At 31.2% G+C, this 27430-nt stretch overlaps 2 protein-coding genes across 3 annotated transcripts in view; both read right to left on the bottom strand.

The window, feature by feature from the left end:
• Pfrx (6-phosphofructo-2-kinase/fructose-2,6-biphosphatase) overlaps positions 1-5407 on the bottom strand; it is a 47410-nt gene extending 42003 nt beyond the window's left edge. Inside the window, exon 1 of one of the 2 annotated variants that reach the window (XM_072531298.1) lies at positions 5040-5407. In XM_072531298.1, coding sequence (XP_072387399.1) covers positions 5040-5229 — 190 coding nt within the window. In that variant the 5' untranslated portion in view covers positions 5230-5407. The remainder of the gene's footprint in view (positions 1-5039) is intronic. The other variant, XM_072531297.1, reaches the window with a different exon arrangement.
• Positions 5408-14811: 9404 nt separating this feature from the next.
• On the bottom strand, positions 14812-27199 carry SdhB (Succinate dehydrogenase, subunit B (iron-sulfur)). The gene is made up of 6 exons (XM_072531296.1): positions 27005-27199; positions 26639-26943; positions 20354-20485; positions 19032-19194; positions 15932-16054; positions 14812-15840 (listed from the first exon to the last, which is right to left on the bottom strand). Exons 1-6 carry the CDS (start codon positions 27053-27055, stop codon positions 15748-15750), a joined length of 867 nt encoding a protein of 288 aa, XP_072387397.1. The 5' UTR covers positions 27056-27199; the 3' UTR covers positions 14812-15747.
• Positions 27200-27430: the final 231 nt, after the last annotated feature.

Below are 27430 nucleotides of genomic sequence, written 5' to 3'. Positions count from 1 at the left end.
ACCCACCAAAAATTGATTGGAGGAGAATTTGAGTTTATTAGAAATAAATATGGTAAAATTTGTGCGAAGTGGCAAGATACCAAGGAAGTCATAATTCTTAGTAACTGGGTCAGAAAATAACTTGCTTGTCCAGAGGCAATTAGCTTGTACAACAATTTTATGGGAGGAGTGGATTTAGCGGACCAAATGGCAGGTTTATACGACATGGATCGCAGATTGGTGGAAAAAGGTATTTTTTAGACTGGTTATGGTTGCTGCTGTAAGCAGTTGGGTAATCTTCATCGGAAAAAATACCTTTTCTTGAATTTTCAATAGCTCTAACTGAAGAGCAGATTCAGTTTGGAAAGACTACGTCAAAAGTCCACATAAGAAGAAGGTCGACGGGTAAGCCGTCCAAGAAGACAAAAATCATGATAAATGTAGGAGAACGTTTGCCAGTCGAAGGTGGAATACGTCTACGTTGTGCAAGTTATTCCCAATGGAAAGAAAAACGAACTTCTACAGTGTGTAGAATGTATCAAGTTCCGCTTTGCAGCAATTGCTTGACGCCATATTACACTTAAAACTTTAAAATTATGTTAAATAAATGTTGACCTTTTTTTCGTAGACTACCACTAGAATATTATGTCCCAGTTAACGTGAGACACATATGTCCCATATGTCAATGTGAAAATTAAGAAAAAAATCTCTAACCTAATTACATAAAAAAAAACTCACGACATTACGATTTCAACTAAGTACGTTTATTCAAGTAACAAAAGTGGGGCTGAAAGGGTTATACATTTCTAATGGCCAATCATTTTATAATAAAATAATTGCTTAGCCGACAACTAGGAGTACAGGAAGTAGACAAAGTACTAGGAGCCTGTGTATAATTTTTTTTTACTTTTTTCACTTTTCATTTGTTAATTCACAAATTATTGATTTCTCTACATTATTAATAAATTACAGAGTAGATTTTATTGCAAACCATTCTGCCAATTTTTATTTGATGGAAAAAGAAAAATAAGAAAATGTTTTTATGAACATCACACCGAGTATTTGTTATCATAACATATATAGGGTTTCAATTAAAAAATGTTTGTTCCTTGTAATTTGTTTTAGGAGAAATATAAGGTATCGGTTTTTTGTTTTCCTGAAAATGAGTTTCTCTTCTACTTAGTTCATTATCCTATTTCTCTCTGTATTAAATTAATAAATCAGAGAAAACAGCATGAATCTAGTTTAGTCCGCGTGGACTAATTCGTGAGATTGTGAAACGCAAACGCCAACAGCTTCTTGATATTGATATTGACCTTCACACTATCAATAAAACGTAACTTTAGTCCGAGAGCCAAACAAATAAATCAATACAAAAATATCTTACGGAAAAATAAATAAAATAAATCTGACATGTACAATATTTTGAAGAAGGTCCTGTTAAAAAAAAAGATTAATTCATTAATCATATTCATAATTAATTAAAAAACTGTTTTAATTCTTATCAAATTCAAAAATCAAATTCTTATCAAATATAATTACAAATGACTATTTCACTAAGACTATTTTTAACTGATAAAACGTCATAGCAACGCCACGTTTCCTACTGACAAAACTCCTTCCTGTCCGTGATTTCTCAGCGACAAAATTATGACAGATCTGTCACGAAGGTGTCTATAATTCTCTTGTTGTCAGTTTGACAAACGTCATTGAGGCGTAATCAATTTTGGACAGATATAATGAATCCAGACGAAAAATCAAGATTTGGATGTGCCAGTTCCAGGTTTCGAAAAATGTCCCATTGAACACGCAGAGGTCCAGAAACTTTATTTGGACCCAATTTTCGGAGTTCCTACGGGTGAGAAATTTTACGCTTGAAAGATGTACTACCATAACGGAACTAGCAAAACTTCTCGAGGATTATGCCTTTGACATGAAAAAAGGCAATCGCGAAGATTATAAAGAGTCGTCTGTAAAGTCGATGTGGAATACTACAGCAAAAATGGTACAAGAAAAATATTTTACGGAGTACGGCATAAAAATTGACCCTTTTACAGATATATCTTTTAAATGTGCAAGATTAGCCAGATATACCAAGCGGAGGCAGCTTCAAAGTGTTGAAAAAAAAAAAAAAAAGAAAACTCAGTTTAAACGCATTATCCACCGAAGAACTATTAAAAATCATCCAAAGCCACCACAAGGAAACCCACGATGGAACACAAAGAAGTTTTTTCACCTTTGCTCATTTGACCTTGCTTGAAGAGGCAATGAGGCCGTAAACTGCAAGATTCACTTTTTACAGAAGGAATTTGATGTAATGGGAGAATTTACGGGCGCGAAATAAATTTTAAATAAAATTTGTATTACCTCGACGGTAAAAATTCGATATAGAGGAACGAGCAGTGGCGCACCCAGGGGGGGTTTTGGGGGTTAAACCCCCCCCCAGGAGCCTATTCCGACACTGTTATTTACACATTTTAAGGACTCAAAATGGAGGAAACATCATAAAAAAAATTTTGGTGACCAACCAAACCCCCCCCCCCCCAGAGGCAAATTCTAGGTGCGCTACTGGGAACGAGGACGAGGAACCCAAAAATAAAACCAAAGAGAATAGCTAAGAAAACTTGAAAATCTTAATGCTTTTAGTTGGTTGTAGTTGTCTAATAAAATTTTTTCCGTTTATTCGGATTTGTCATCTGCTATAAAATTGAGATCAAGCTCCCGAACTACATTTCTAAAATCAACGTCGCATTTAATTTGCGCACAGTAGTTGGACGATATAAATAAACAACAGTCATTACTCCTGGAAAAACTCTATTTACTATTATAAAACGACGATTAATTAAAGAAAACCTTTGTTTATTATTTCCGATCGGGTGACACGCTAATTACGTGGGTACGTCAGAGAGAGAGAGAGAACTTTCAGTCAGAAATAAAGCATGAAATTAAAAATTACAAATAGATAAAGCAAGATAAAATTGCAAATAAAACTTTCCTGTAATTTCAAATATTACGATTATGATATTTTTCAAAATTATAAAATACTCCAGTAAATAACCGTTGGGGAGTGTAATTTTCCTCGTCAAGATGTAGACTAAACAACGAAGACAACTTATTAAAAAATTAGGAGTAGACCTAGTAAAAAGTTATTTGGAATCAAGGGCTACAACGTCAGGATTACATTCTAACATTCGACAATCTGTTATGAAATATGTACTCTGGAATGCCAACACAAAATCGACCTAATCGACCACCAGGTAAAAGGGGCATTGCAAATACTGCAAGAAAAGGAAAACCCGATATTTTTGCACATTTTGCAAATGTTGGTTATTCATCGCATCGCTCATATCGTAGCCTGCTGTGAGTGAGGAGTGTATTCAGCAAAAAAAAACCTAAGAAACTGTCCGCGTGATTAATTTTTCTGTATTTTCTGTGTCAGCATTTTGCTGAACTCTTTGTGTTTTTTAATATAGTTTCATTACTTTTTTGATAAATTTTTGTAAAATAGAAGAACAATATGATTTTTTGTAAGTGTGGTAAGCTGTCAAAGTTATTATGTCGAATATATCACTTATTTTTTATCTACTTTAATTGAATACAAGATAGGCATAAACAAACAAAATATTTTTATCAGATGGAAGAAAATACCCTATAAGTAAAAATAAAAATATTGTGTTTCAAAAATACTAATTAAAAGACAATAAAAATATAGCCTTTTTTGTGGTCCCAATACCCAATAGACCACCGTTGTGCGGTCTTTTTATCATTTAGAAGTCGTTGATCGGAGTGCTAATATGGCTATTCGCGTAGAACTGGATGAAATGAATGGAAAGCAGTTAGTCGTATGTTACACCAAAGAAAAATTTCAATGAAAAAAGGTAAATTCTATATCATCGATGCCAAAATAAGGATCACCTAATACAAAGAATCATAAAAATATTAGAAATATTAGGTGAATAATTAAAATATAATTAGGAATAAATTTTCTTTAAAGAAAAGTTAATGACAATTTTATTTTTCCAAAAATAAAAAAAAACGTAATGCTGAATTAAATGTTGGGACTCAAATTAAAAAATAAATTCCATTTTACATCGCCCTAATGTATCAATTTTGTCATTAATTTTAAATGGATTTATAAGTACATAATTTTTGTTTAATTAGATTTGAAATTAGTTTTAATATTTCACCGATTTTCATAGCTTTATCAACGAGTTCTTAGAGTTTATTCTCGTTTTCACTTCCATGGAAATTATTCATAAGTTCTTGATTTCATTGTGTTGTGTAAAACCATTGTAACGTGATCAGAAGCTCGTAACACCGTCTTCTACTTCAAGTTCTTTTATTTTAAAGACATTACATGACCTTGCCTGTGGTAGATTCAGACATATTTGCCATGGACAGGCATTATATGCTAACGGCCTAGGTGCGATTTGTTGGCCTTTAAAGAAGGCACTTATTTTAATAATATAAAATTTTCATCGATTGTTACATTAGTTTTATTTTGTTATATTTTTTTGACAACGAATAATCCTGTAAAGTAATTTTTAAAAATATGAAAATGACAACGATTATGCGTATTTGGAGTCAACAATAAATGTATTATCAGAACGTTTGATCATAAAAAAGAAAGCTACAAAAATAAATTCACAAAAACCAGAACAAATACATAATGTACTTAGTGATATTTAATCAAATCCTAATACCTACCACTAATTCTCAGAAAAACAATAGCTAAGTTTGGAAAAGATCAATTGTGAAAATCTACAAAATTCTAAATATTTGGTCGAATTAAAAAATAAAACAGTTATTAAAACGACTAACGACAAAGGGTAAAAAACAAATGGCAAAAACAAAGTCAATTATAACATTAGATAATATCTAATAAACGTAGATAAACCGTCATATATGATGTATTGTATAATTATAATGAAAATGTAAATTAATTTCTGTAAAAACCTAAAATAAGGTAAATAATATCACATCCCTCGCTAATCTAGACCAATTTAGAACTAGGCATGTAATGTACATGTATAGCAAAACAAAAATCATTAATAACTTACCTCTGATTGGGAAGGGCTTCGTCTGAACTGTTTCAGTATTGGGAGGCAGCAACCTCTTGGTTTCCGGGGACATTACACTAGGACATGCTTTTACTTCACTAATTTTACAATTGTAATTTTTACAAGCCGATCCAATACGATTATTTCGTACCCTTAAAGAACCGCTGAGAACGTCGAGTCCACTGCTCATGTCTGCTGAACTAGGAAATCAATCAAAAATAAAATATAAACAAAAATGTGATATACTTGTCAGTGATAGCGAGACAAGCGAGATATGTTTTTCGCGGTAGGTCCGTCGTATTTGTCGGTGGAGACGTAAAATTGACTATTCGTACACCGTACACCGGCTAAAGAAACAACTGTTTTGAAAGACCGGATCCGCGAAATACACACGGCTAAGGATGGCCGAGGACCAATCAAAACGGGTTATGTGATCACCCGACTACACCGTGTGCGATAATGGAGCTTCGCAGTTCTTATATACGAGGACGATTCCATAACTATGTATTGCTGTCAACGACTTAACTTAAATTGTACTCGCAAATTAAACAGTTTGTTAATAGTATTAATTATCATATACATTTAATAGAATAAGCTCTTTATTTTTTCGTTTTGAATTTGGTTATTCTGTGTTATGTAACTCAATTATAAATATTTAAATTCTTCTAAGGAATGTTCACCCATTATAATTATAGCACTTTTTTGTTTTTTTCTAGGACCAAAATATTCTTTTAAAATACTTGGATTTGCCACAAGAGGATTTTTTCTCATATACGTACAAACAATTAATTATTTTAATTTTTGGTAAAGAATGTTAATATTCAAGCGATATGTCAATATGCGTATATTTCAATGGTATAGTTATAGGAAATAGACTATTGTTTAATTTATTTTGGATAACGTGATTTTTTTAAAATTCGAATCGAAATATTAAATCAATGCGTTTGTAAAGGAGATTGCCTATTATCTGTCAAAATAAAATGCTATATTGAGTATTTCTTTATAAATCCATGTCGTCCAATTTTTATGATTTATTTCACATAGGGTTTACTTATATTATCGGAATATAGCAACAAAGAATAGGCACAGAATAATAAAACAATCAGAATGCCCAACCTGCTTGTCAAGATAAGTACGCGCATCTCGTTCGCGCAGATGGAATCAGCCATGTTTTAAAGGGAACCAGTGCTGTTCAGTAAAATTTTATCGGGTGTGCATTAAAAAGTTTAGTGGTAGCGTGTGTTGGGATTAGTGTTATAAAATATAAATGTAAATATATTATTGATAATATATATATATATATATATATATATATATATATATATACATATATATATATATATATATATATATATATATATATATACATATATATATATATATATATATATATATATATATATATACATAAATATATTGCTATATATATATATATATATATATATATATATATATATATATATATATATATATATATATCCAAGGAGTCAGTTTCATAGGCTTTAAAAAACAATAGAGAGATTCATCATCTAAATCTCCATAGTTTTTTGAATAATTGTCACAGGTATCAAGTATGAACTTGAAGAGTTTTATTAATTAAATAACCACAAATATATTAAATTATATTTTGTTACAATATATCATTTGAGCTATAATCAGTATCCATTACAGTAAGTTTTTAGAAGAATTTAGAAGAGGAAATTAACAAATTTAAACATAAAAATTCTTAAAGCCCCTTAGAAATTGAATGATAGTTGGGTTGATACAATTACCGAGCTGTTGTCTCATTTTCCAAAGCATCTTGATTCAATCTTCTAGACAGAAGATACTGAAATCCAGAAGCTTTTAGTACACCCCACAATTCCATCACGCCATGAATTGTTATTCTCCAACCCTTCATAAACTTTAACAGGTTTGTTAACTTTAACATTAATGTGTGTCTGAAAAACTTTAAGGGTTTTAAAAGAAGTGTCACAGTCTCTAAATCAACAAAATCTGAAAGTAGTTTTCTTATATTCTTCAAGTGAAATATTTGAACACACTTATTTCCTCATTGTTACCATTTGATCTTCTAGTTCAGAAACTTACAGCTTTAAGCGGTAGTTCTCATTTTTCAGATGTTTTATATTATTTCAAAGACGCTATTTTCTTGGAAACCGGTGAGACAGTATTTCTGAAGTTTGCATAATCTGTGCTGATGATCAGGAATTGAGATATGTTAGAGTAGTGAAGGCTGCAGCTGCGAAAAACTGTGACCTAAACAATGGAAGTAGGTATAGACATCCAACATCCAAAGCTAACAAATTATTCTTTGAAAGTCAGTCATATTACTTTTTTGCCATAACTGTTATCCAATATTGTATTTTAACTTATAATAACTTTATTTTACTAAAAATGAGTATTTACTGTGATTCTTTAACTTGAAATTGTTTTAAATGTATATTTTAACTTCTGAGATCTGAATACATAATTACTATTACGTTAGGAATGTCCTACGATTAATTTTCGCAAGAGACTTCTGGTTTGAAAAAATACAAAATTTAATTTCTATTACAAAAAATAACTTTTGTATTAAAATACACAAATGTGATTTAAAGTTTTATTTAATTCAGTTTCTTTCGGTGGTACAAATTCGACTCAACTAACTATATCTACGCAATTGTATATATTCTTATAATACGATATTCGATACTTTCTACATTCTCAGAAGAAAAAGTCATTAAATTTTAATTGCCTTCACCAGCCCTCAGCCCGAGAGACGATACGCTGATTATCGGACTTTTAAAATAATCGTTAACATAATAATAACAGACAAAAAGCAAATTATTCAAGATGTCACTGTACTTAATAAACTATCAGTAGGAAGCGACCACAGACCAGTAAGAGCTAGAATAACGATAAACCTACAAAAAGAAAGAGCAAAGATGATAAACAGTGGCAAACGCATAGTTTGGAATTCACCAAATCAGCCAGAAGCGTACATAAAAAATATAGCAGAAACTTTACAGAGTAATAATCCCAAACCTCTAAGTATCGACGATCATAATAAATTAATTACAGACTCGGTTAGAAACGCACAACTCAAATTTTTCAAGAAAAATTACACCAAAAGTGAAAAGATTAGCAAAGACACAAAAGCTCTCATGGAAATACGACGAAACCTAAGCGAGAAAGAAAAGGGAAACAAAGAAGAATATAGAAAACTAAATAAAAGAATTTCAGCGGATATTAGAAGAGATATAAGAAGATATAATACTAATGTAATTACTCAAACAGTAGAAAAGAACAAAGGTTTAAAGATAATGAAAAGAGAACTCACACAAAGTAAAAAAGAAATATACAAGCTAGAAGATAAAGACGGAAAGGCAACAACAGATAAACAAAACATTCTGAAAATAACTAGAGAGTTTTATAAAGACCTCTATACCAGCCAAAGATCACAAGAAAATTTACCGACACGAGTAAAGACTCTCATAAATCAGGGATCGGAAATACTTTTACCCATTACTGTGTCAGAAGTAAGATCAGCTTTAAAGGAAATGAAGAACCATCGATCGCCTGGTGACGATGGACTCGTTATTGAGGCAATAAAAGCAGGAGGAGAAATTCTATTAAAATCAGTAAGCGAACTGTTTAATAAATGCTTACATGCGGGTACGATTCCTAAAGACTGGAACAATGCAGTGATAGTCTTGTTACACAAAAAAGGTGATATTACTAAATTAGAAAATTATAGACCCATCAGCCTCTTGACACATATGTATAAACTCTTTATGAAAATCTTAACAAAGAGACTAACACCTAAACTTGATTTCTATCAGCCCAAAGAACAGGCAGGCTTTAGGAGAGGATATGGCACAAATGACCATTTGCACATCATAAAGATCTTAACTGAAAAATGCATCGAGTACACCACTGGTTCTTGCATTTGTCGATTACGAGAAGGCTTTTGATACTGTAGAGTTTGAAACCGTACTGGAAGCCCTAAATCAAAGCCGAATAGATTACAGGTACACGTCACTAATCAAAAACATCTACGAGAACGCTACATCAAGTATACGACTACACGAAGACACAGAAAAATTCAGCTTAGGTCGAGGAGTAAGACAAGGAGACAATATTTCACCAAAATTGTTCACGGCAGCTCTAGAGTCAATATTTAAGAACACCCAATGGCAAGATATGGGCATCAATATAGATGGAGAAAGATTAAATCATCTGAGGTTTGCATGATGTCGTATTAATCGCAGATAACTTACAGGATACGGTTTCTATGCTACATTCGCTTAAAAGTCTGTCTGAAAGAGCAGGATTAAAGATAAACTTTGAGAAAACTAAACTTATGACAAATCTCGTAATGAGTGGAAATATAACTATCGACAATAATACCATACAACAAACAGACACTTACAAATATCTGGGACACGAGATCAAAATAAACAGAGACAATCAAACAAATGAAATACAGAGGCGAATAGGCCTGACATGGGCAGCATTTGGCAAACTAAGCCATATTCTAAAAAGTTCAATTCCCATGTGTCTCAAGCGAAAAGTTTATAACCAATGTGTTTTGCCTGTACAAACTTATGGAGCAGAGACTTTAACACTCACGCAGAAATCTGCGAATAAACTAAGAGTTACACAACGAGCCATGGAACGTGCAATGCTGAATGTGAGCCTCCGAGACCACATAACAAACCGACAAATCAGGCAAAGATCAGGAGTTCAAGACGTCATCGAAAGAACCACGAGACTTAAGTGGAACTGGGCAGGACACTTAGCCAGAACACAAGATGGACGATGGACAAGACGAATTATGGAATGAAGGCCCAGAAATTATAAAAGAAGCCGAGGACGACCACCGACTAGATGGACCGACGACATAAAAAGAGTAGCGGGAAACTGGCTACAAGCGGCCCAGTGTAGAGAACACTGGAAAGAACTGAGGGAGGCCTATGTCCAGCAGTGGACGGGATTGGCTGATTGATGATGATTTACTCGACAACTACAAATTGTTACTTTTCTCACCTTCCTGGATACTTTGGAAAAGTAAAAAAACTTTCATTTCATTTCGAACATGTATTTTTACAATTTTTAATGGCACATATTTATCTACAACTTTTTTTCCTCGTGTGTTCATTTTACTTCTAAAATAGCAAAAAAAAAAAATCGTACAATATACACAAAATGCTCACGAGTATCTTATTCTTTGTATTTGTTTATTGGATAGGTGAAAATTAAAAATAAACCATTTATAAATAACATTTGTTTTTTATTTCTAGTAATTTCCCACTCAATTAATAAATTCCTTTACCAGTTGTTTATTGATTTTACATCTAAGAATGACTTATATTTGTATTTCCAATTTAAAAGAATGTCAGTGCAATTATATTTAACAAAAGAGCATCATCCTATGTCGTGTAACCGCAATAACAAAAATAATGGATTGTCACAAAAAATTTATTATTTAATTGAAATAAAAAAACCAACTGCTGCTTGACAACATATTATAATGAATATAACGTTAACGATCTCAAACCTCTATTCGGAAATTTATTATACTCCATTCCACGAATATACGACTGTTTTAAATTCGCTTTAAGGTATCGATTTAAATGGTCCAATGTGCTGAATTGTACAATAGTAAATTCTCCCAATTTTAAAATACTGTTATGTATAAATATAGAGTTATTAGTTTATAGAACAGTAATTCAGATTTTGAAGTATATAGAGAAGAGTTTAGTATTGTAAACAAGTTGGTTTTTGAATTAAGTTATTTAAACGAAGTGTAACAATACTTAAGTGATCAGATAGTGTAATTTATTTAGTCGAATATTCAATTAGTATTAAAACAAAAAAACTTACTTATTCTCTTTAAAACTATCATCAACGATCAGATTCACAACCATAATCAGTCGGCGATATATGAAACTGTATATAAATTTTCGTTACTTTTTAATATCTGTAACGACTTGTTACTTTAACTATCAATAGCCGGTATGTTATACCCGTTACTTTCGGAACTTTTAAGAGTACATCTACTTAAAGCAAACAAATATTTAAAACTAACAAACTGAAATATTAGATTCTTTTTCTGGTTTCTGAACCATCGATCTGCCAATTTCTTTTCATTTATATTAAAAATAGTATATTTCTTTTTATTACAGTTGTAGTACCTAATAAAGTAATAAAATAGTGTAATATCAAAGAAACCCGGCACGCCTCTTTGGTGTTAACATTTCACGGAAAGCTTACCCAAATGTCTGTCATTATATTTATTTATAGTAGCGTTTGTGTAAAAATTTTTGTTATTTTCGGATTAAATTTCACAATAAATTTTACGTCTATCTGAACATCTATTAACTGAAATAATTTTAGTTTAGATGTCATACTAGTAGATCCTTTTTATTGGAATAATGATTAGACCAATTTACCTTGTTACTTCTACTTGCACAGTAAAATATTCGTTGTCGAAGTAATCCAAAACAGTCGTATATTCGTGGAATAACCTATACTTATAGGTATCTCTAACATTAATTACTGAAGGTAAGTTTTTATCTTAAGTCATACCAATATCAACGCCCTTTTCCGACATGTTGTGCCCAAGCATGTCGCCTCTGTCTTCCTTTTCTATCCCTTCCAGAAATTTGTAGATCAGAAACAGGATTATACCTCGGAACCGGAAAATTTTACATGTATACAAATTAATAGTTTGGGACGAATCTAGTATGCGCACAACAGGTCCTTTGAAACACTGGACTGAACTTTGAAAGATATTCCTGACAAAAAAATATATTTTAAAATCGAATCTTTTAGTGACAGATATCCTTCATATTTTTTACTTCTCATTTAATGTCTATATTTTGTTAGATATTTTTGATGCGGTTTTTAATTTAAACCTTCTTAGAGAAAACATATGATGACTAGAACGATTTTATCGAGAGTAGTGAAAGACATTTTACTGAAGAGAAAAAAAGAAAAAAGCGTCAGTATAGAAGCTTTGCTTCAAAATGTGTATTAAAGTTGTACAATACCAAAAAAGTATGTTGATTATGTATAAGATATAGCTGAATCTCCAATGACTAAATTGAGCTAATGTCATCCACATGGCATAAAAAAAGCATGAGGATATTGTCTACAAATACGATTTTGGCCTCTTCATTCATCTAAGTTCAATTGAAAAGCATTCATTAATTGTTTTATTATTTCATATAATGAGTGGCCTGTTGATTTTTCAATTTCTTGGTAGCTAACTGAATCCCATCGAACATCTCTGAGACGATTTGAAAAAACGTATTCAAACCCATACACCTCCTCCTAACAACGCACAGGAGCTTAAGGATCTGTTAGTGAGTGAGTGGAATAACATACCACATGTAATCCGGAGAAAAATTGAGAGTATGCCCCGTCGTCTGCAAGAGGTTATTAGAGCAAGGGGAGGCAATACACAATATTGGTCATTGAAATTTCACTGATTTTTTACCACGTTCTGTATTTTCCATATTTTTTCGTATGTCTGTTTTATCAACAACTTGATTTGTTTTCTGTTTTTTTCAATAAAAACAATAAAAAACCATTTTTTTTTCTTTCAAAACAATCATTGATGACAAATAAAAAATACATTAGCCAAAAAAAAAGGTTATTACTGCACCAGAGGCAAAAATATTGAAGAAACTTGAAATTTTCAAGATGACCCGGATTTTATGATCGCGAGTGTATATATATATTAAATAGCCGTTATTCCAGAGTTCCCTCGAACCGGATGGTGACCTTTGCTGAACTCCCTCGAATGGCATGGAACACAAACAGGTTTTATCGTAGGTGACCCTACTAGAAAAATACTTATTAGAAAAACATGATAACAGTTTAGGTTATGAGTAATATTTATCGTAACAATATACTGTACAAAAAGTGTTGTCTATTAATGCCATTTTTATTTTATAACTAAATTTAAACTATACACAAATTTTAAGAACACAGTACAATAATTGCTGAACTAATATATTTATGATTAATATACGTACAAGTATCATAAAAGTTAAAGTTTAAAAATTATACATTGTAAATTACCCTCAGAAACAAAACAATTGATTTGATAGAAAATATTCTTTTAGAAATTGTTGTACAAAAGGTTGTCTAATACATAATTCCCAACAATGTTCCCCCAATTTCACTTCGAAATTAACGGAAATTGTCTTCTTTTTGTTTCCCTTTTATGGATTTAACGGTTTTCTTGTTATCTAGATTATGATCTACAGGAAACAAGACACCATTTTCTACGGTGATGTTACGAAATACTGGTGTTGCTACTACTATTACATTTAGTCATTTTCAAATTTAACCTCATTAGATTTTTAAAAATTGGGAATCATCGTTTCCATGCCTTGTATTGCCTTTCCACAATATTCCTAGTTCGTATGCGAGATTCATTATAAAGATTCTCTGCTTCTTGTTCTCGCAGTGTCATCAAATATGATTTCAAATTGTAACCACACTGATCAAATATAAAAATAGTACAAACCTAACAAAGTCTCCAGTTTTAAATCTTGTATGCGACGATGACTAAATGTTGTTTGATCTTGTACAGAACCCAGCCATTTTGCAACAATATTTCTATATATATATATATATATATATATATATATATATATATATATATATATATATATATATATATATATATATATATATAGTCACTGATTTTTTGAACATTTAATGCAAAAATTCTTTTTCTGAACGATATATTTCTACATTTGCACCTCCATAAGAATAAATTCGTATTAAAGTACAAATAACTGCAGCTATGCATCTTGGAAATCATGTAATGACAAAACTCTTCTTCAACTTGAACCATTTCATCATTTGTTTGATATATTTTCAATTCTTGAAGCTTTTGCCCTCGATATATATTAATGTTAAAAATAACTGTTGGATTGGTGTAACTGCTTCTTCCCCAAAAACATGTGCTGATTACATTATTTTCTCTACTATTAATGTTAGTTTGTTTGACTTAACGATTTTTTATCCACCAATGTTAATGTGAGACAAATTTTATGAAGTATATTTTAATTTTGACGTTAGAGAATCGTTAGGAATCGAATTTTAGCATATACATTTAATTTTTCTGTTTATTTTACTTATCATTTGGCAAATATTCTTTTAATTTTTTACTTTTCATAGGCCTCTCGGTGACATGTTGATCTAGAAACCATATAATTTGCTGACTTCCTTGTATCTTCTGACTATATTTTTTAAACTATAGCGTCGCAATTGCAACATATTCGCGATTTCCGAATTAGATTTTCCAGAATTAAAAAATCTAATAATGATTGAACAAATTCTCTTATCGTGAACTTTACCTCGACCCATCGTACAATCCACAAACGGCAAAAAGCTTTACAATACTACAAAATGCATTTGACATTAACTGACAATATTATTGTTTTGATGTCATTTTTCCATAGCTAAGTCTGAATTTAACGTAATTATGAAAAAAATCAACGTATATTAACATAAGTGAATGTATAGCCAGGGTTTAGTGAATTTTTTTTATTGTTAAAAATAAATAAAAAACCATAAGTGTAATGTTTTTAATAAATATTAATACAAATGCGATATTAATTAATATGGGAACTTATATGCAGAGTATAATTTGTTTATGGTAATGGACTGCAAATTCCATAGGTGGGCCAACTGATATGGGGAATGGCTCGTAAACACCCACGGTGTTCACTTATCCTTCTTAGTCGAGAATATGAAATAAATCTAAGTATGTAACAAAATATTTATTTAAATCATTCAACACAGGAAAAAATACATCAACAAAATGTTCGCTTTAAAATGAAATACTGCTTAAGCTTAATACATATATGCAAATTATTTAAATTTAAAAGAAAATTTTAATACAAGTAAATTTATAACAAACTGAAAAAATTAAGTCTGAAATAGATAAGATAATCAATAATAATACCTGAAATAATAAATTTTAAATATACAGTAGCCTTCCTTTCAACCCTACCCCTTGTTTAATATAATGTAAAAAGCCATTATGTGGGCTTGTATATATATATATATATATATATATATATATATATATATATATATATATATATATATATATATATATATATATATATATGTACATTAACACTATTTTGAGCGTTGACATCAATCTTTATAATCTTTTACCAATTCTACATGAATTGCTGTTAATTAGGGGGCACCATTGCACTTGCCAAGCAGTAAATAGGGTGTTATGAAGTACGTTATTAATTAAAAATTGTGTGACCAGTTAAAAAGAAAGTTACTGTTTGAATTATTTCTTATTCGTGAAGTATCACACAGTAAACACACCAATTCTTTTAGATAACATATAATTTGTTAGGTCTAGAGTAAAGATAAACTGTGTGGTTAAGTAGTATTTAACACAAATTATTTAACAATTTTAAAGTATAATAGATGAAATAATTAAATTAAAAGAATAATAAAAAAGAAACCTCTTTTAGCTTATTTGATACGGAAAAAAAAAAATATTTTAAAAACTTCAATATTATTAACGACGTAAATAAAAGAAAAAGACAAAAATTGTAGTGTAGCGTCCCCATTATTATTGCTGATTAGTGAATATTAAGTTTCTCTGTTTCTTTTTCTATGCTATTATGAAAATTTAATTAAGACTTCTATTGGTAATAATGTTGACACTGCACAGTTAAGCAGCAGTGTTTAATTGAGGTGCATCCTTCTTAGCTACACCTCCCAAGAGCTTCTTGATTTCGGCAATAGCTCTACCTGGATTTAAGCCCTGGAACAAAAAAAAATCATTAAGGAACCTATACAATGCGGTCTCAAGGTGAATAAATCTCTACAATTCTAAACAACTTTACATGTTTTACCTTAGGACAGGTTCGAGTACAATTCATAATAGTATGGCAACGATAAGCTGAAAATGGGTCCCTCATTTTATCCAATCTTTTATTTGTTGCTTCATCTCTGGAATCAATTATCCAACGGTAAGCCTAAAATTAATTGTAAAATATTATGCCCACTAATTCTCCACACATATAATATATATATATATATATATATATATATATATATATATATATATATATATATATATTTGAGCTATATATATTTTTTAAACAAAAGTGATATTTGAACTGTTTGAAGTATATTTTAGACAAAAAATATTTTTTAGTTTGCTGAAAAAAAAAGCGGTACTAAAAGCGGGTTAAATAGATTGAACATATTAGTCGTATAATATCCATGTCACAGTAAAGCGTGGCCGGGTCAGATATACTCTGTCTCAATGTGACTAGTCTGTATAGGGTAATATATGCAATGCTAACCTTATGGGAATTTCGCCAAGACGTTGCCAGTTTTATGCAGTGAGCGATGACGTTCTCTATTGTCTATCTTTCAACATAAACGAAATAAACCAGGAGTTCTCAACAATTCCTCACGTACAATTTTATGTAATTTACAAATATCGTTTGCTAATAATTTTACATAATACTATACATTATTTGTTTCTAATAGTAACTTATCAACTTTTATCTTTTATTAGTAGCAGTAGTATAATAAAATGTGCATTAAATAAACATTTGTTTCAAAGTTGAAAATAATTCCGGTAATTTCTACTAACTGCCACATTTAAAATGTTATTTATGTCCCTGCGGTGCTAACTACTGCCATAATGTGTAAGGAATTTGTAATTTTGGTTGATATTAACTGCAAATACTTTCAAAGTTATTCAGCAATTAGAGTCATTCTTTTACAAAATATGTTTAAAAGCTTGATACATCCAGGGCCTTAATTAGTCTTTATTTGTTCTTCTGAGCGCGTAAACATACTCGAGTTACGATTATTTGTACCATCTTGGATGTACTGTTACTGTTTTGTTATTGCTATTATTTGTTGGTGGCTGTTGTTGTGATTTGCTGTTGGCAATTATTGTTATTTTCTGTTGTTGGCTATTTTTATATTTGACGCCGAATTTTTACCGCAAAATGGAGGAAATTGTTCAATAAAAACGTGGAAAAGCTCTGAAACTTTCAGAGAAACAGATACTAATGAATATTATTAATTATTATCTTAATCAGGATAACAACGATTATGTATCAAGTGTAATTAGGAAAGTGTCAGAAATAAGTGGTGTTTGCGAAAAGATTCTGTTTTGCATACGACAGGAATACGCTGGAAATCACCTGCTGGATTACAATATCCAAAGAGCAGGTCCAAGAAGCGAAAGGTTGGTAATTCTCGTGACAACAAGTACGATGAAGATGTCAGGGGTCAAATTTGTAGAATAGTTCATCAATTTTTTCGTGACAACATACCACCAACAATAAACACCATATTAGCTTTTGTAAATGTCGAAGAAACTTTGCCCAACTTTTCACGGGCCACGCTACATCGCTTGCTGAGTGATATGGATTTTGTGTTTATAAAACGTGACAGAAATTCAATTTTGATTGAAAAACCTGAAATCATCTCGTGGCGTCATCTTATTTACGCGCAATTCGTAAATATCGTGCAGAAGGATACAAGATAGTGTATTTGGATGAATCATGGGTAAATATCTGGCACAGTGTGAAAAAAGAATGGGTTGATAAAACAATTACATCTCATCGCGATGCTTTTGTTCGTGGTCTGACAACAGGATTAAAAGCTCCAATAGCATGGTTCGTTTTATTGCACGCAGGATCTACCTGTGGATCAGAGCTCACGTTTTTGGCAAAGAAAAATACTCAGGACTACCACGACGAAATGGATGGACCTACCTTCGAAGATTGGTTCGAAAATATCTTAATGTTAAATTTGCAAGAAAAAACTGTTGTAATAATGGACAATGTTCTATTACAGCAGAAATTCAGAACAAATTCCCAACAGTTCAACACTAAAAAAAGATATTCAAGAATGGCTTCTGTCAAAGGACCTATTTTTTGAAGAAGATTACCTAAAATGCGAGTTACTTGATGTAGTCAAGGCCTTCAAAGCAAAATATGACAGGTAAATAATAGAAGATATTGCCAAAAAGCACAATGTGAAGATTCTGAGGCTCCCACCCTATCACTGTGAACTCAATCCCATCGAAATGATTTGGAATGAAGTGAAACGGTATATAGCTGGACGCATCGCGAATTTTAAAGAAGCTGAAATGCGAAATTTAATTACAGCAGCGTACCAGGTCATTACGCCAGAGAAATGGAAAAACTACTTAAACCACGTAATAGCAACAGAAAAAAAATGTGGGAAATTGACAATTTGTTGGATGATATCGAACCAATTTTATTATTATAAATATAAATAACAGAGATAGTGATGACAGTGACGATAATAATGATGATGATGGTTAAGCAGAAACTAAATTTGAAATCGATTGACAGAAAAACGAACTAAATATAATGGTGTACAATTACGATTACTTACACACGAAATTAAATACAATGACTTCTTTTATTTTCAACTTATTTATTAGTTTTATTTTCGGATATTTCTACGTTTTGTTACTGCCAACATATACAGTAGTGCGATTTTTAAAAGTCCTTCCCCTCTTAACTTTTGAACGGAACAATACATAAATAAAATGTTTTTTTATATTTTAGTTTTATTTTATTCGATTTTATTTAAATCTATAAACAAATGGTTTGTATCGCTAGCACATACTGTGGAAATAAAAACAAACTGCTTGTGTGACATAAATAAAAGGCATTTCTTAATTTCTATTTTATTTTAATTTAACCCAAGTATGTTGTAGCAAATATTATTTATGTTTGAGAACCACTGACAGAAGGAAGCCAGCCAGGGTCGTTAGTGGGAATTAGTACTTAAGCTACCCTCAACACAAAAGATGGATTAGGCTAAGTAGTAAGAAGTGACGTTTATTTTAATACAAGTTTGCAAAGAAGTATGGCATCGATGTTGTGCATTTACCCTGTACAGACAAGTCACTTTGAGATAGACAATCTATAGTAATATAATTTGTTTTACCTGCATTAAAACAGCAGGGCCTAAATATTTATCACCATTCCACCAATAACTTGGACAAGAAGTAGAACAACATGCACATAGAATGCATTCATATAATCCATCCAACTTCTGTCTATCTTCTACACTTTGCAAATATTCAGTGTTTTTCTTTTGGCTGTCATCGCTGAAACATTTAAAAAGTATAAAATTAACCACTCAAAACTACTGGCATACTTTTTAGAATACAAAAAGTAACACAATATTTTTGGACAAATTTACATTCTCCTACACTCTTTATACTTGCTTTAAACGATATTTGTAAAAAAATTGAGCTTCCAGTCAAGTTTGCACTCTATGCAGATGATTTAATAATTTGCTGCCGAGGCAAAGACACTGTTGCCACTTGCAACAAGCAAGAAAAAATTGAAAGCAGATTTTAATCTCGCAGATTTAGATGCTTCTAAAAGTTCTACAGCTGTTGGATGTGCTGTAACTTCAAACACAGATTTAATCTGTGCTCGGAGAATAGAATTATTCTCTAGCTATAAACTTAATATCACCATAATATAAAAAAGTAGCAATATGTACAGACTCTTTAGCGTCTATCTACTCTCTCAACAGTATGTACACGGAACATCCTTTGGTTCAAGCTATACAAAACTCTTTCGATAGTTTAATCTCACCCTAACCATGATTTGGATTCCGTCTCATGTAGGAATTACTGGTAACGAAGTAGCCGACCTCTTTGCAAAACAAGCCGCATCTTCTAACATGGAGACTAAAAACATACAATTACATACATATTTACAGTCGTATTTTAAAAATATCATCCAAATGTCTTGGCAATATCACTGGAATAAAATCCCTTCCGAGCTTCGTGATATCCATCCCACCAAAAAGCTTGAATTTCCTCCCATGACACGAAAAAACAAAATCTTAATTCGCCGACTTAGAATCAGCCATACAAGACTAACTCATAAACATTTAATGACTTCCCAAGATCCACCTACATGTACACAGTGTGGTAATATTCCATCTGTTAAACATATTCTCGTAGACTGTCCCTATTTTAACAACAACAGAAAAAATAATATTTTGAGTCGAAACCTACAAAATATTCTCAGCTCACCAGTTCAATTCCAAAACTTTATTAATTTCCTCTATGAAACCAGGAAATTAGAAGAAGAAACGTAGTTTAGAATTTGATAATTGTACCAATATTTAACGTATTTCTTTATCGATTGTAATTTTACTGTATATTCTTGTAATGTAATATGTAATAAAATTGTATCTGTGTCAGTGACCTATGCTGTCGAGACACGTAAAGTTAAAAAAAAATTTACCTTCTTTGCAACCATGGTTCAATTGATTTATATTGACGATAGAAGTTATTCATATCAGGCACCAAGTCTTTTACTACATACATATGTGGCAATGGATAAATCTTTGTGGATTTACTGGATGTCTCAATTTTGCTAAAAAAAATAAACAGCATTTTTATTTATTGTTAGATTACACACTGACATTTCTTTATTGATTTTTAAACAATGTAATTTGTTATATAAAACAAGCTATTAAGGTTTAACAAGCTATTACCCTAACAAGGTTTAAAAAGTTGTGTTTTCGACAACGAGAATCTTAATCTATACATTGTTTGCATTTATAGATCACCTGATTCTTCCACGGACCTATTTTTTTCAGAACCTGTTAAATTTGTTAGACCATCTGCCTAATAAAACGGTCATCTGCGGTGACTTGGTCAATATATTCGAATCGTATGGTTTCACAATGCACGTTAATTCTCCTACAAGAATTACTAAAACAACATCTACCATAATTATATTGTCTCAGATTTCTCATTCCTTGATATACGCTCTACAATTATTAATGCTGGACTATCCAATCATGAAGCAGTATATACCAAGTTTAACACTCTTAACAAACAATCCTCGAAAACCCAAAGTTTAGGTAGGGTTTTTTCGGCTCAGAACTTTCGTAAACTCCAAAATTTGTGCTTTACTTCTAGGTGGCGCTTTCCCTCTGTGGATGTGGACTATTGTTTCAGTGATTTTTTAGATAGGCTTGTCTATATTTGCAACTAGCGGACCCGACAGACTTCGTTCTGTCAAATAGATTTGGAATATGGCAGTTTATTTCTTTAATTCTCCCGAACAGAACCGTCACCATGATGGTAGGGCGGTGTGTGACGGTCAGCTTGGGTGACCTAAGTATTTTAGCTTCCAGAACTTTGGCCACCCTTTTGGACTAAAAACCCGGACTGGGATATCTACCAGAGGGCTTCAAACTAAGAGGGGAACTTAAGGTTCAAACCTGATTGAAAAATAATCTGAAGGGATAGTGGGAACCTAAAGGTGACAAATATTTATAAAGTGGGTCTTTCAATGACAAAACATAGAGATAATTAATTATTTATTATTATTATTAACATAGGGTTAATAACCGATGTAATAAATAATAATGAAATAAGACATATATAAGTATTTTCAGTAATCGCTTTATTGTAAATCAAGTGAATCATAATTATTAACAAAAATCTGTTTTCTCTCCTGTATACTTTCCTTTCAGTATAGTTGCTTCTATCACGTTGTTCAATAATTTTTTTTATCGCTAACCGTATGCCGTTGCAATGACGCGGTTGGTTGATATACGCGTCACTTTATAAATATTTGTCACCTTTAGGTTCCCACTATCCCTTTAGATTATTTTTCAATCAGATTTAAACCGTAAGTTCCCCTCTTAGTTTGAAGCCATCTGGCAGACATCTCAGTCGGGGTTTTTAGTGGGTCCAAAATTCGTGGAAGCGAAGATACTTAGGTCACCCGAGCTGACCCTCACACACCGCCCTATCATCATGGTGAGGGTTCTGTTCAGGAGAATTAAAGAAATAAACTGCCACATTCCTGATCTATTTGACAGAACGAAGTCTGTCGGGTGCGCTAGTAATTTAATAAAAACTTTATTGAATAGCAATAAAGTTCAAATTGACTCTACATTTAGTTAGAAAACAATTGTATGGGAAAAATATTTATGGAAAAACTTTATTTTTATTTATTTATAAAAGATTTTATTTATTTATGGAAAAAAGATCATTTCAGATCTATTTCTAAGTAATAACTGTATTAATGTTTTCTGGGAAATGTCAATGTTTTACCCATACATGGAGTGTAAAATTAAAGTTGTTTTTTCGTCTTATTTTGCAACCACCTGTCGAATTTATTAAAAGGAACACACCTACATTGTTTGGACAACAGAGAGTGCTTGTAATTTGATAAAAACTTTATTGAATAGCAATAAAGTTAAAATTGACTCTACATTTAGTTAGAAAATATTTGTATGGGAAAAAGAAAAGGGCTGTTTTAGGGTTTTCCCGGAAATTATTCAAATTTTTCTTGCTGTAAAAACCATCCTTAGACTTCAAGGAACATTAAAAAAAAAGAATTGTTAAGATTGTACCATGCCTTGTTGAGTTATGCGCTTACCAACACATTTTGCGATTCATTTTTGTATTACAGATAAGGCATTTCCTTTAATTACAATTCAGTCAAAACATCACAAAAATTGGACTATCAAAGGTACCTGCATATTGGCCAAGAATATGCGTTCACTACTGTACATCAAGAAATTTACTACCAACATCTTTGTCACTGAATATATCTCCAAGTACAAAGAAACCTATTTAAAACTTATAAAAACAGCTAAAAAATGTACTATCAGAATCGTCTGGGAAGCTCTAAAAATGTAGCAAGAGAAACTTGGTCCATAATAAACGATCTTCGAAATAAAACTAACACAGCTCAAACATTTTCCCTTCCAAACCCTGAAAATCGAAATGAATACTTCGTTAATGTAAGTAAAAATATAACATCAACTATTTTGCCACAACAAGATCCTATTTCCTATCTCCCCAATTCAAAAAAGGTCTCGAATTTCATTCTTTATAAGACTAGTTGATAAATATGAACTGATCCAAACAATCAGTAATATCAAAAGCAAATCTTCCTGTATTACTGAGACTTTTTGATACCAGTATTACTTGGAGGTATTCTAATATTGCAACTGTAACTTCTGATCTACTTAAAATGAACCCTGGTCCGACTCTAATTTACTCTCTTTTAACGTGGATTAAACCATAGTATTATCCTATAAACAGGAGCTCTTCAACCCTTGCTTCTTAATAACAGCCAAATCAGTATCGTTGATTCTGTAAAATTTCTTGGTATTTTTATAGACAACAGCATTAAATGGTCCCTTTATATCGATTTGTTAAGTAAGAAGCTAGCCTCAGCCTGCTATGCAATAAGATCTGTTTCGAAGAAAATCAATTTTACCTCTTCCAAAGTAACATATTTTTCTTTATTAGTTATTGTAATTTTTTTGACTTTTTGTAAGCTCTGTCCATAAAATTGTACAATTTTCGGCATATTTCTACTGTACAATAAAAATCCTCCTAAAACACAGAATATCAATAACATATTGAATAACAAATTAGCGGTTTAAACCAGCAGAAATCTTTAAATATATCATTTATTATACTATTATAGAAATTATTAAAATTAAAATATGAAATAAACATATTAAAAAATAAATTAAAAATGAGATATTGAGCTTCCTCAGAGTCCATAGGCAATACAACAATTTATTTACTGTCAAAACAAATTAATTCCAATACATTTTAATCAAATAAAAGTTACCTTGGAAGCAAAAGAGATAAAGTCCCACCTGCTTAAAGACCAAAACGGGTAAAGTACGCCACACACAGATTCCAACGAATTTCCACCATGCCTTAGACCCATGTGAGGTGACCTATTCGATGTGCCTGTGACTTTCAGAAAAAATAAAACAAGCAACTGATCCTCGGCAAACCGCATCTTTAAAGGCACCTAAGCTATTCACAATGTACATCGAAATCTCGAGCAAAAAAGGAATCAATACCAGGGGCTCCTTTAAATTAGAGGTGGAGAATTGATCAGTTATAGAATTAGGTACCCTTATTGATCAGACATGTAAAGAAGAAAAGGAGAATTTAATTCTCTATTTAATGACATTATATTTTTGACTAAAATATTTTTTTAAGGTTACAAAAATAATTTTTTTTTTATTTAAATTCAACTAAATTACAACTAATGATTTAATTCATAATGTACTTTAAGGTAACCAAATTATGCATAACAATTATTTTAAATTAAATGTTCGAAATGCCATCTGTACCCTTGTTATATTGTTTAATAGATCTACGGAAACCTCTGTGTTTCCTTCTTCATGGAAAGAAAGTTATGTTGTTCCTATATTTAAAAATGGTCAGAAAGATAATATTATAAAATTATCATAGCATTTGTAAACAATCTGCAATCCCTAAGCTCTTCGACAGTTTTATAGCAAAGCAGCTTCTTTGGTTATGTAAAGGCTTAATATCTCAATCACATGGTTTTCACAGCAACAAATTCACTGCAACAAACTTCGTTTGCTATCAATCTGATATATTACCTCATATGGAAGACTGTTAACAGGTAGTTGCAATATACACAGATTTTTCCAAAGCATTTGATCATGTAGATTACCAAATAATTTTGAGCAAATTAATTAATCTAGGGTTTCATCTTAGGTTTGTTGGATGAATTAAAAACTCTACATCTGAGAGAAGTCAAAGAGTGAAGATAGGTTGTCATCTGTCTGATAGTATTACAGTAACATCTAGAGTTCCTCAAGGAGGCCACACTTCTCCACTTCTTTTTAATATCTTCATTAAAGACATCACTTCCTGTTTCCTAAATAGCAAATGTCTAATGTTGGCAGATGACTTGAAATTTTAGAAAGTAATAGATGGGTTAAAAGATCAAGCCTTGCTACAAGATGACTTAGACCAACTACAAAATTGGTGCAATCAGAACAAACTCCACATAAATATAAAAAAATGTTGTTTTATAAGTTTTTCTCGTAAAGTCAATAGCATTGGAACAAGCTATACTACATAGTATTAATCAAACTGAACATTGAATTATGTTTCTTCTATTTGGGATTTGGGTGTAATTTTCAATGAGAAGCTTACTTTCTGTCACCACATAAACTCTATTTCAATAAAGGCATCTAAACTTCTTGTTACTAGGAATTGCAAGTATTTCTCCATTGCTTAGTTAGAACTATTTTGGAATACTGTTCAGTTATTTGGTCACCCTATTTTTAGAACAATATTGATACCATAGAAAGAGTAAAGAATAAATTTTTGAGGTATTGTGCTTACCACATCCACACTACTATTGAAAATCATGATTATTCCTGTATGGAACAACAATTATCTTTACCCTCACCCAAGAACCGTAGTGATATGTCAAGAGATATATTTATATATATATATATATATATATATATATATATATATATATATATATATATATATATAAGAATACATGGATTTATAGATTGTCCAAACCTGTTAGCCAGATTAGCTTTAATGTTCCCCATCAAGCTCTACCACAATGTTTTTAATATTGCTTTCCACGGAACAACCTATGGTATTCACAACCCATTGGATGGATACATGTTAAATGTTCGTAATGACGTATTAAATGTTCACGATTTTGATATTTTCAATATAACTGTAACTCAGTTAAAAAGATCTCTTGCTTTGTGATAAGTATGTAAGATTTTTAGTCTTATTTTTTAAAACTTTTTAATATTGATTTTATATTATAAGTAATTGAATCCTAACTGTGATATTATATATTGTAATTTAAACTATTAATGGGGTTATGCTGTGTATTAAATAAATAAAATAAAATAAGAGATGACAGCAGATTTAATTGAAAAGTGGTTTGTCAAACAGCACTTGCCTAATTTTCCACCAAATTCAGCAATGGTTTTGGACAATGTGTGGTATCACTCCCACACATTAAATAAAATATGTAATAATAACATGAAAAAGGATGAAATTTTAAAATTTATGGAAAATAAAAATATCACTGTTCTTAAAAATGTTCCAGTAAAGAAGGAATTAATTAGAATGATGAAAAGTAAGGATTTTAAAAACGAATATGTCATTGACACCATTTGTGACACAATCATACCCTTTTGTGATTACCCCCATACTATTGCAGTTATAATCCAATTGAAATAGTTTGGGCTGCCATAAAATACATATTTATAAAATAATATATGAAATGGTTATGAAAGTATAATCAGTCACCAACTTTAAGCGCAGTAGTCATTGAGAATATTCGGGAAGTAATTAGTGGCATTAATAGCGATGTAAAACTAACTAAAAAAAATCTAACTTTTGATAGAAATCAGAAATTTTTTGACAACTCAAGATTTCCACACAATAATTTACTCAAACATCTAAATATATATTAAATGTTTTGATAAAATATCTTAATATGAAGTGAACATCGTTTTTTGCCATTTTCTCAAAAGTTATATCTGGCCTTAAGGCACTTAGCTTTTAAGTACCTCATATATACTGCATTCCTAGACGAGCACCAATTACCATGGTATATATATAAAACATAATTAAAAGCACCGATTACCATGGTATATATATAAAACATAATTAAAAGGCAATAATGTTAATATTAACCTTGATGCTTATGACTAAGAATTGAATGATAACAAACCTGATACATGCTAAGGTATTTACTCCACCAATATTCATAGCACAAGAGCCACAAATGCCTTCACGACAAGATCGTCTAAAGGTTAAAGTGGGGTCAACCTCGTTTTTAATTTTAATAAGAGCATCTAAAACCATGGGTCCACAGGAATTCAAATCAACTGTGTACTCTTGCATATAAGGTTTAGTGTCAGGTTTGTCTGGATTCCAGCGATAAATTGAAAAAGTTTTTAGTCTAGCTGGCTTCTCAGCTCTTTTTGCTTCAGCTGCTGCAGCGTTTGAAGTGGCGGCGACGTGAACAAGACGAACCTGAAATTAATTATTGGTTAATGACTAATATTATATAATAAAAATATTTCCCTTGACTTACTTGTCCTAACGTCCCTTTCCATAATCGAAACAACTGCATTTCTCTAGACATTTTACAATGTTTAAATAAGAAAGTAATTAACAGTTGTTAATACCTGCTTTATAATGAATCATTAACAAATTTATCGTAACGTAATAGCCTTTCAATATTTTTTTACTTCAGGCTCCAGACCAGACTAGTGACAGTTGACAGTGAACAGTGACAGACTGACAATAGACAGATGAGTTATGTGTGTGTTTGTGTATTCTGTGGTTATGTCAAGGTTATGACCACACCACAAACCAATGACCAATGATGATTTCAAAGATGGACGATAACTTCAGAAAAACAAATTATTTTGTCATTTGATCTCGAAGCTATAAAACGTTTAATATAAATCATTTACACGTGTGTTTTGCCAAAGTAAAAGTTGGAGTACATTCTTCA

Source organism: Diabrotica undecimpunctata, chromosome 5, assembly GCF_040954645.1.
Source record: "Diabrotica undecimpunctata isolate CICGRU chromosome 5, icDiaUnde3, whole genome shotgun sequence".
In the NCBI taxonomy this organism is placed as follows: Eukaryota; Metazoa; Arthropoda; class Insecta; order Coleoptera; family Chrysomelidae; genus Diabrotica; species Diabrotica undecimpunctata.
This window is presented reverse-complemented; position numbering and strand designations above follow the sequence as displayed.

Coding starts and splice junctions, on each gene's coding strand:
- SdhB (XM_072531296.1), bottom strand. CDS start 27,055: ATGTCTAGAGAAATGCAGTTGTTTCGATTATGGAAAGGGACGTTAGGA. Junction 26,944..27,004: donor GGAAAGGGACGTTAGGACAA/GTAAGTCAAGGG, acceptor AATTAATTTCAG/GTTCGTCTTGTTCACGTCGC. Junction 16,055..19,031: donor GCCCTGCTGTTTTAATGCAG/GTAAAACAAATT, acceptor AATTAATTTTAG/GCTTACCGTTGGATAATTGA.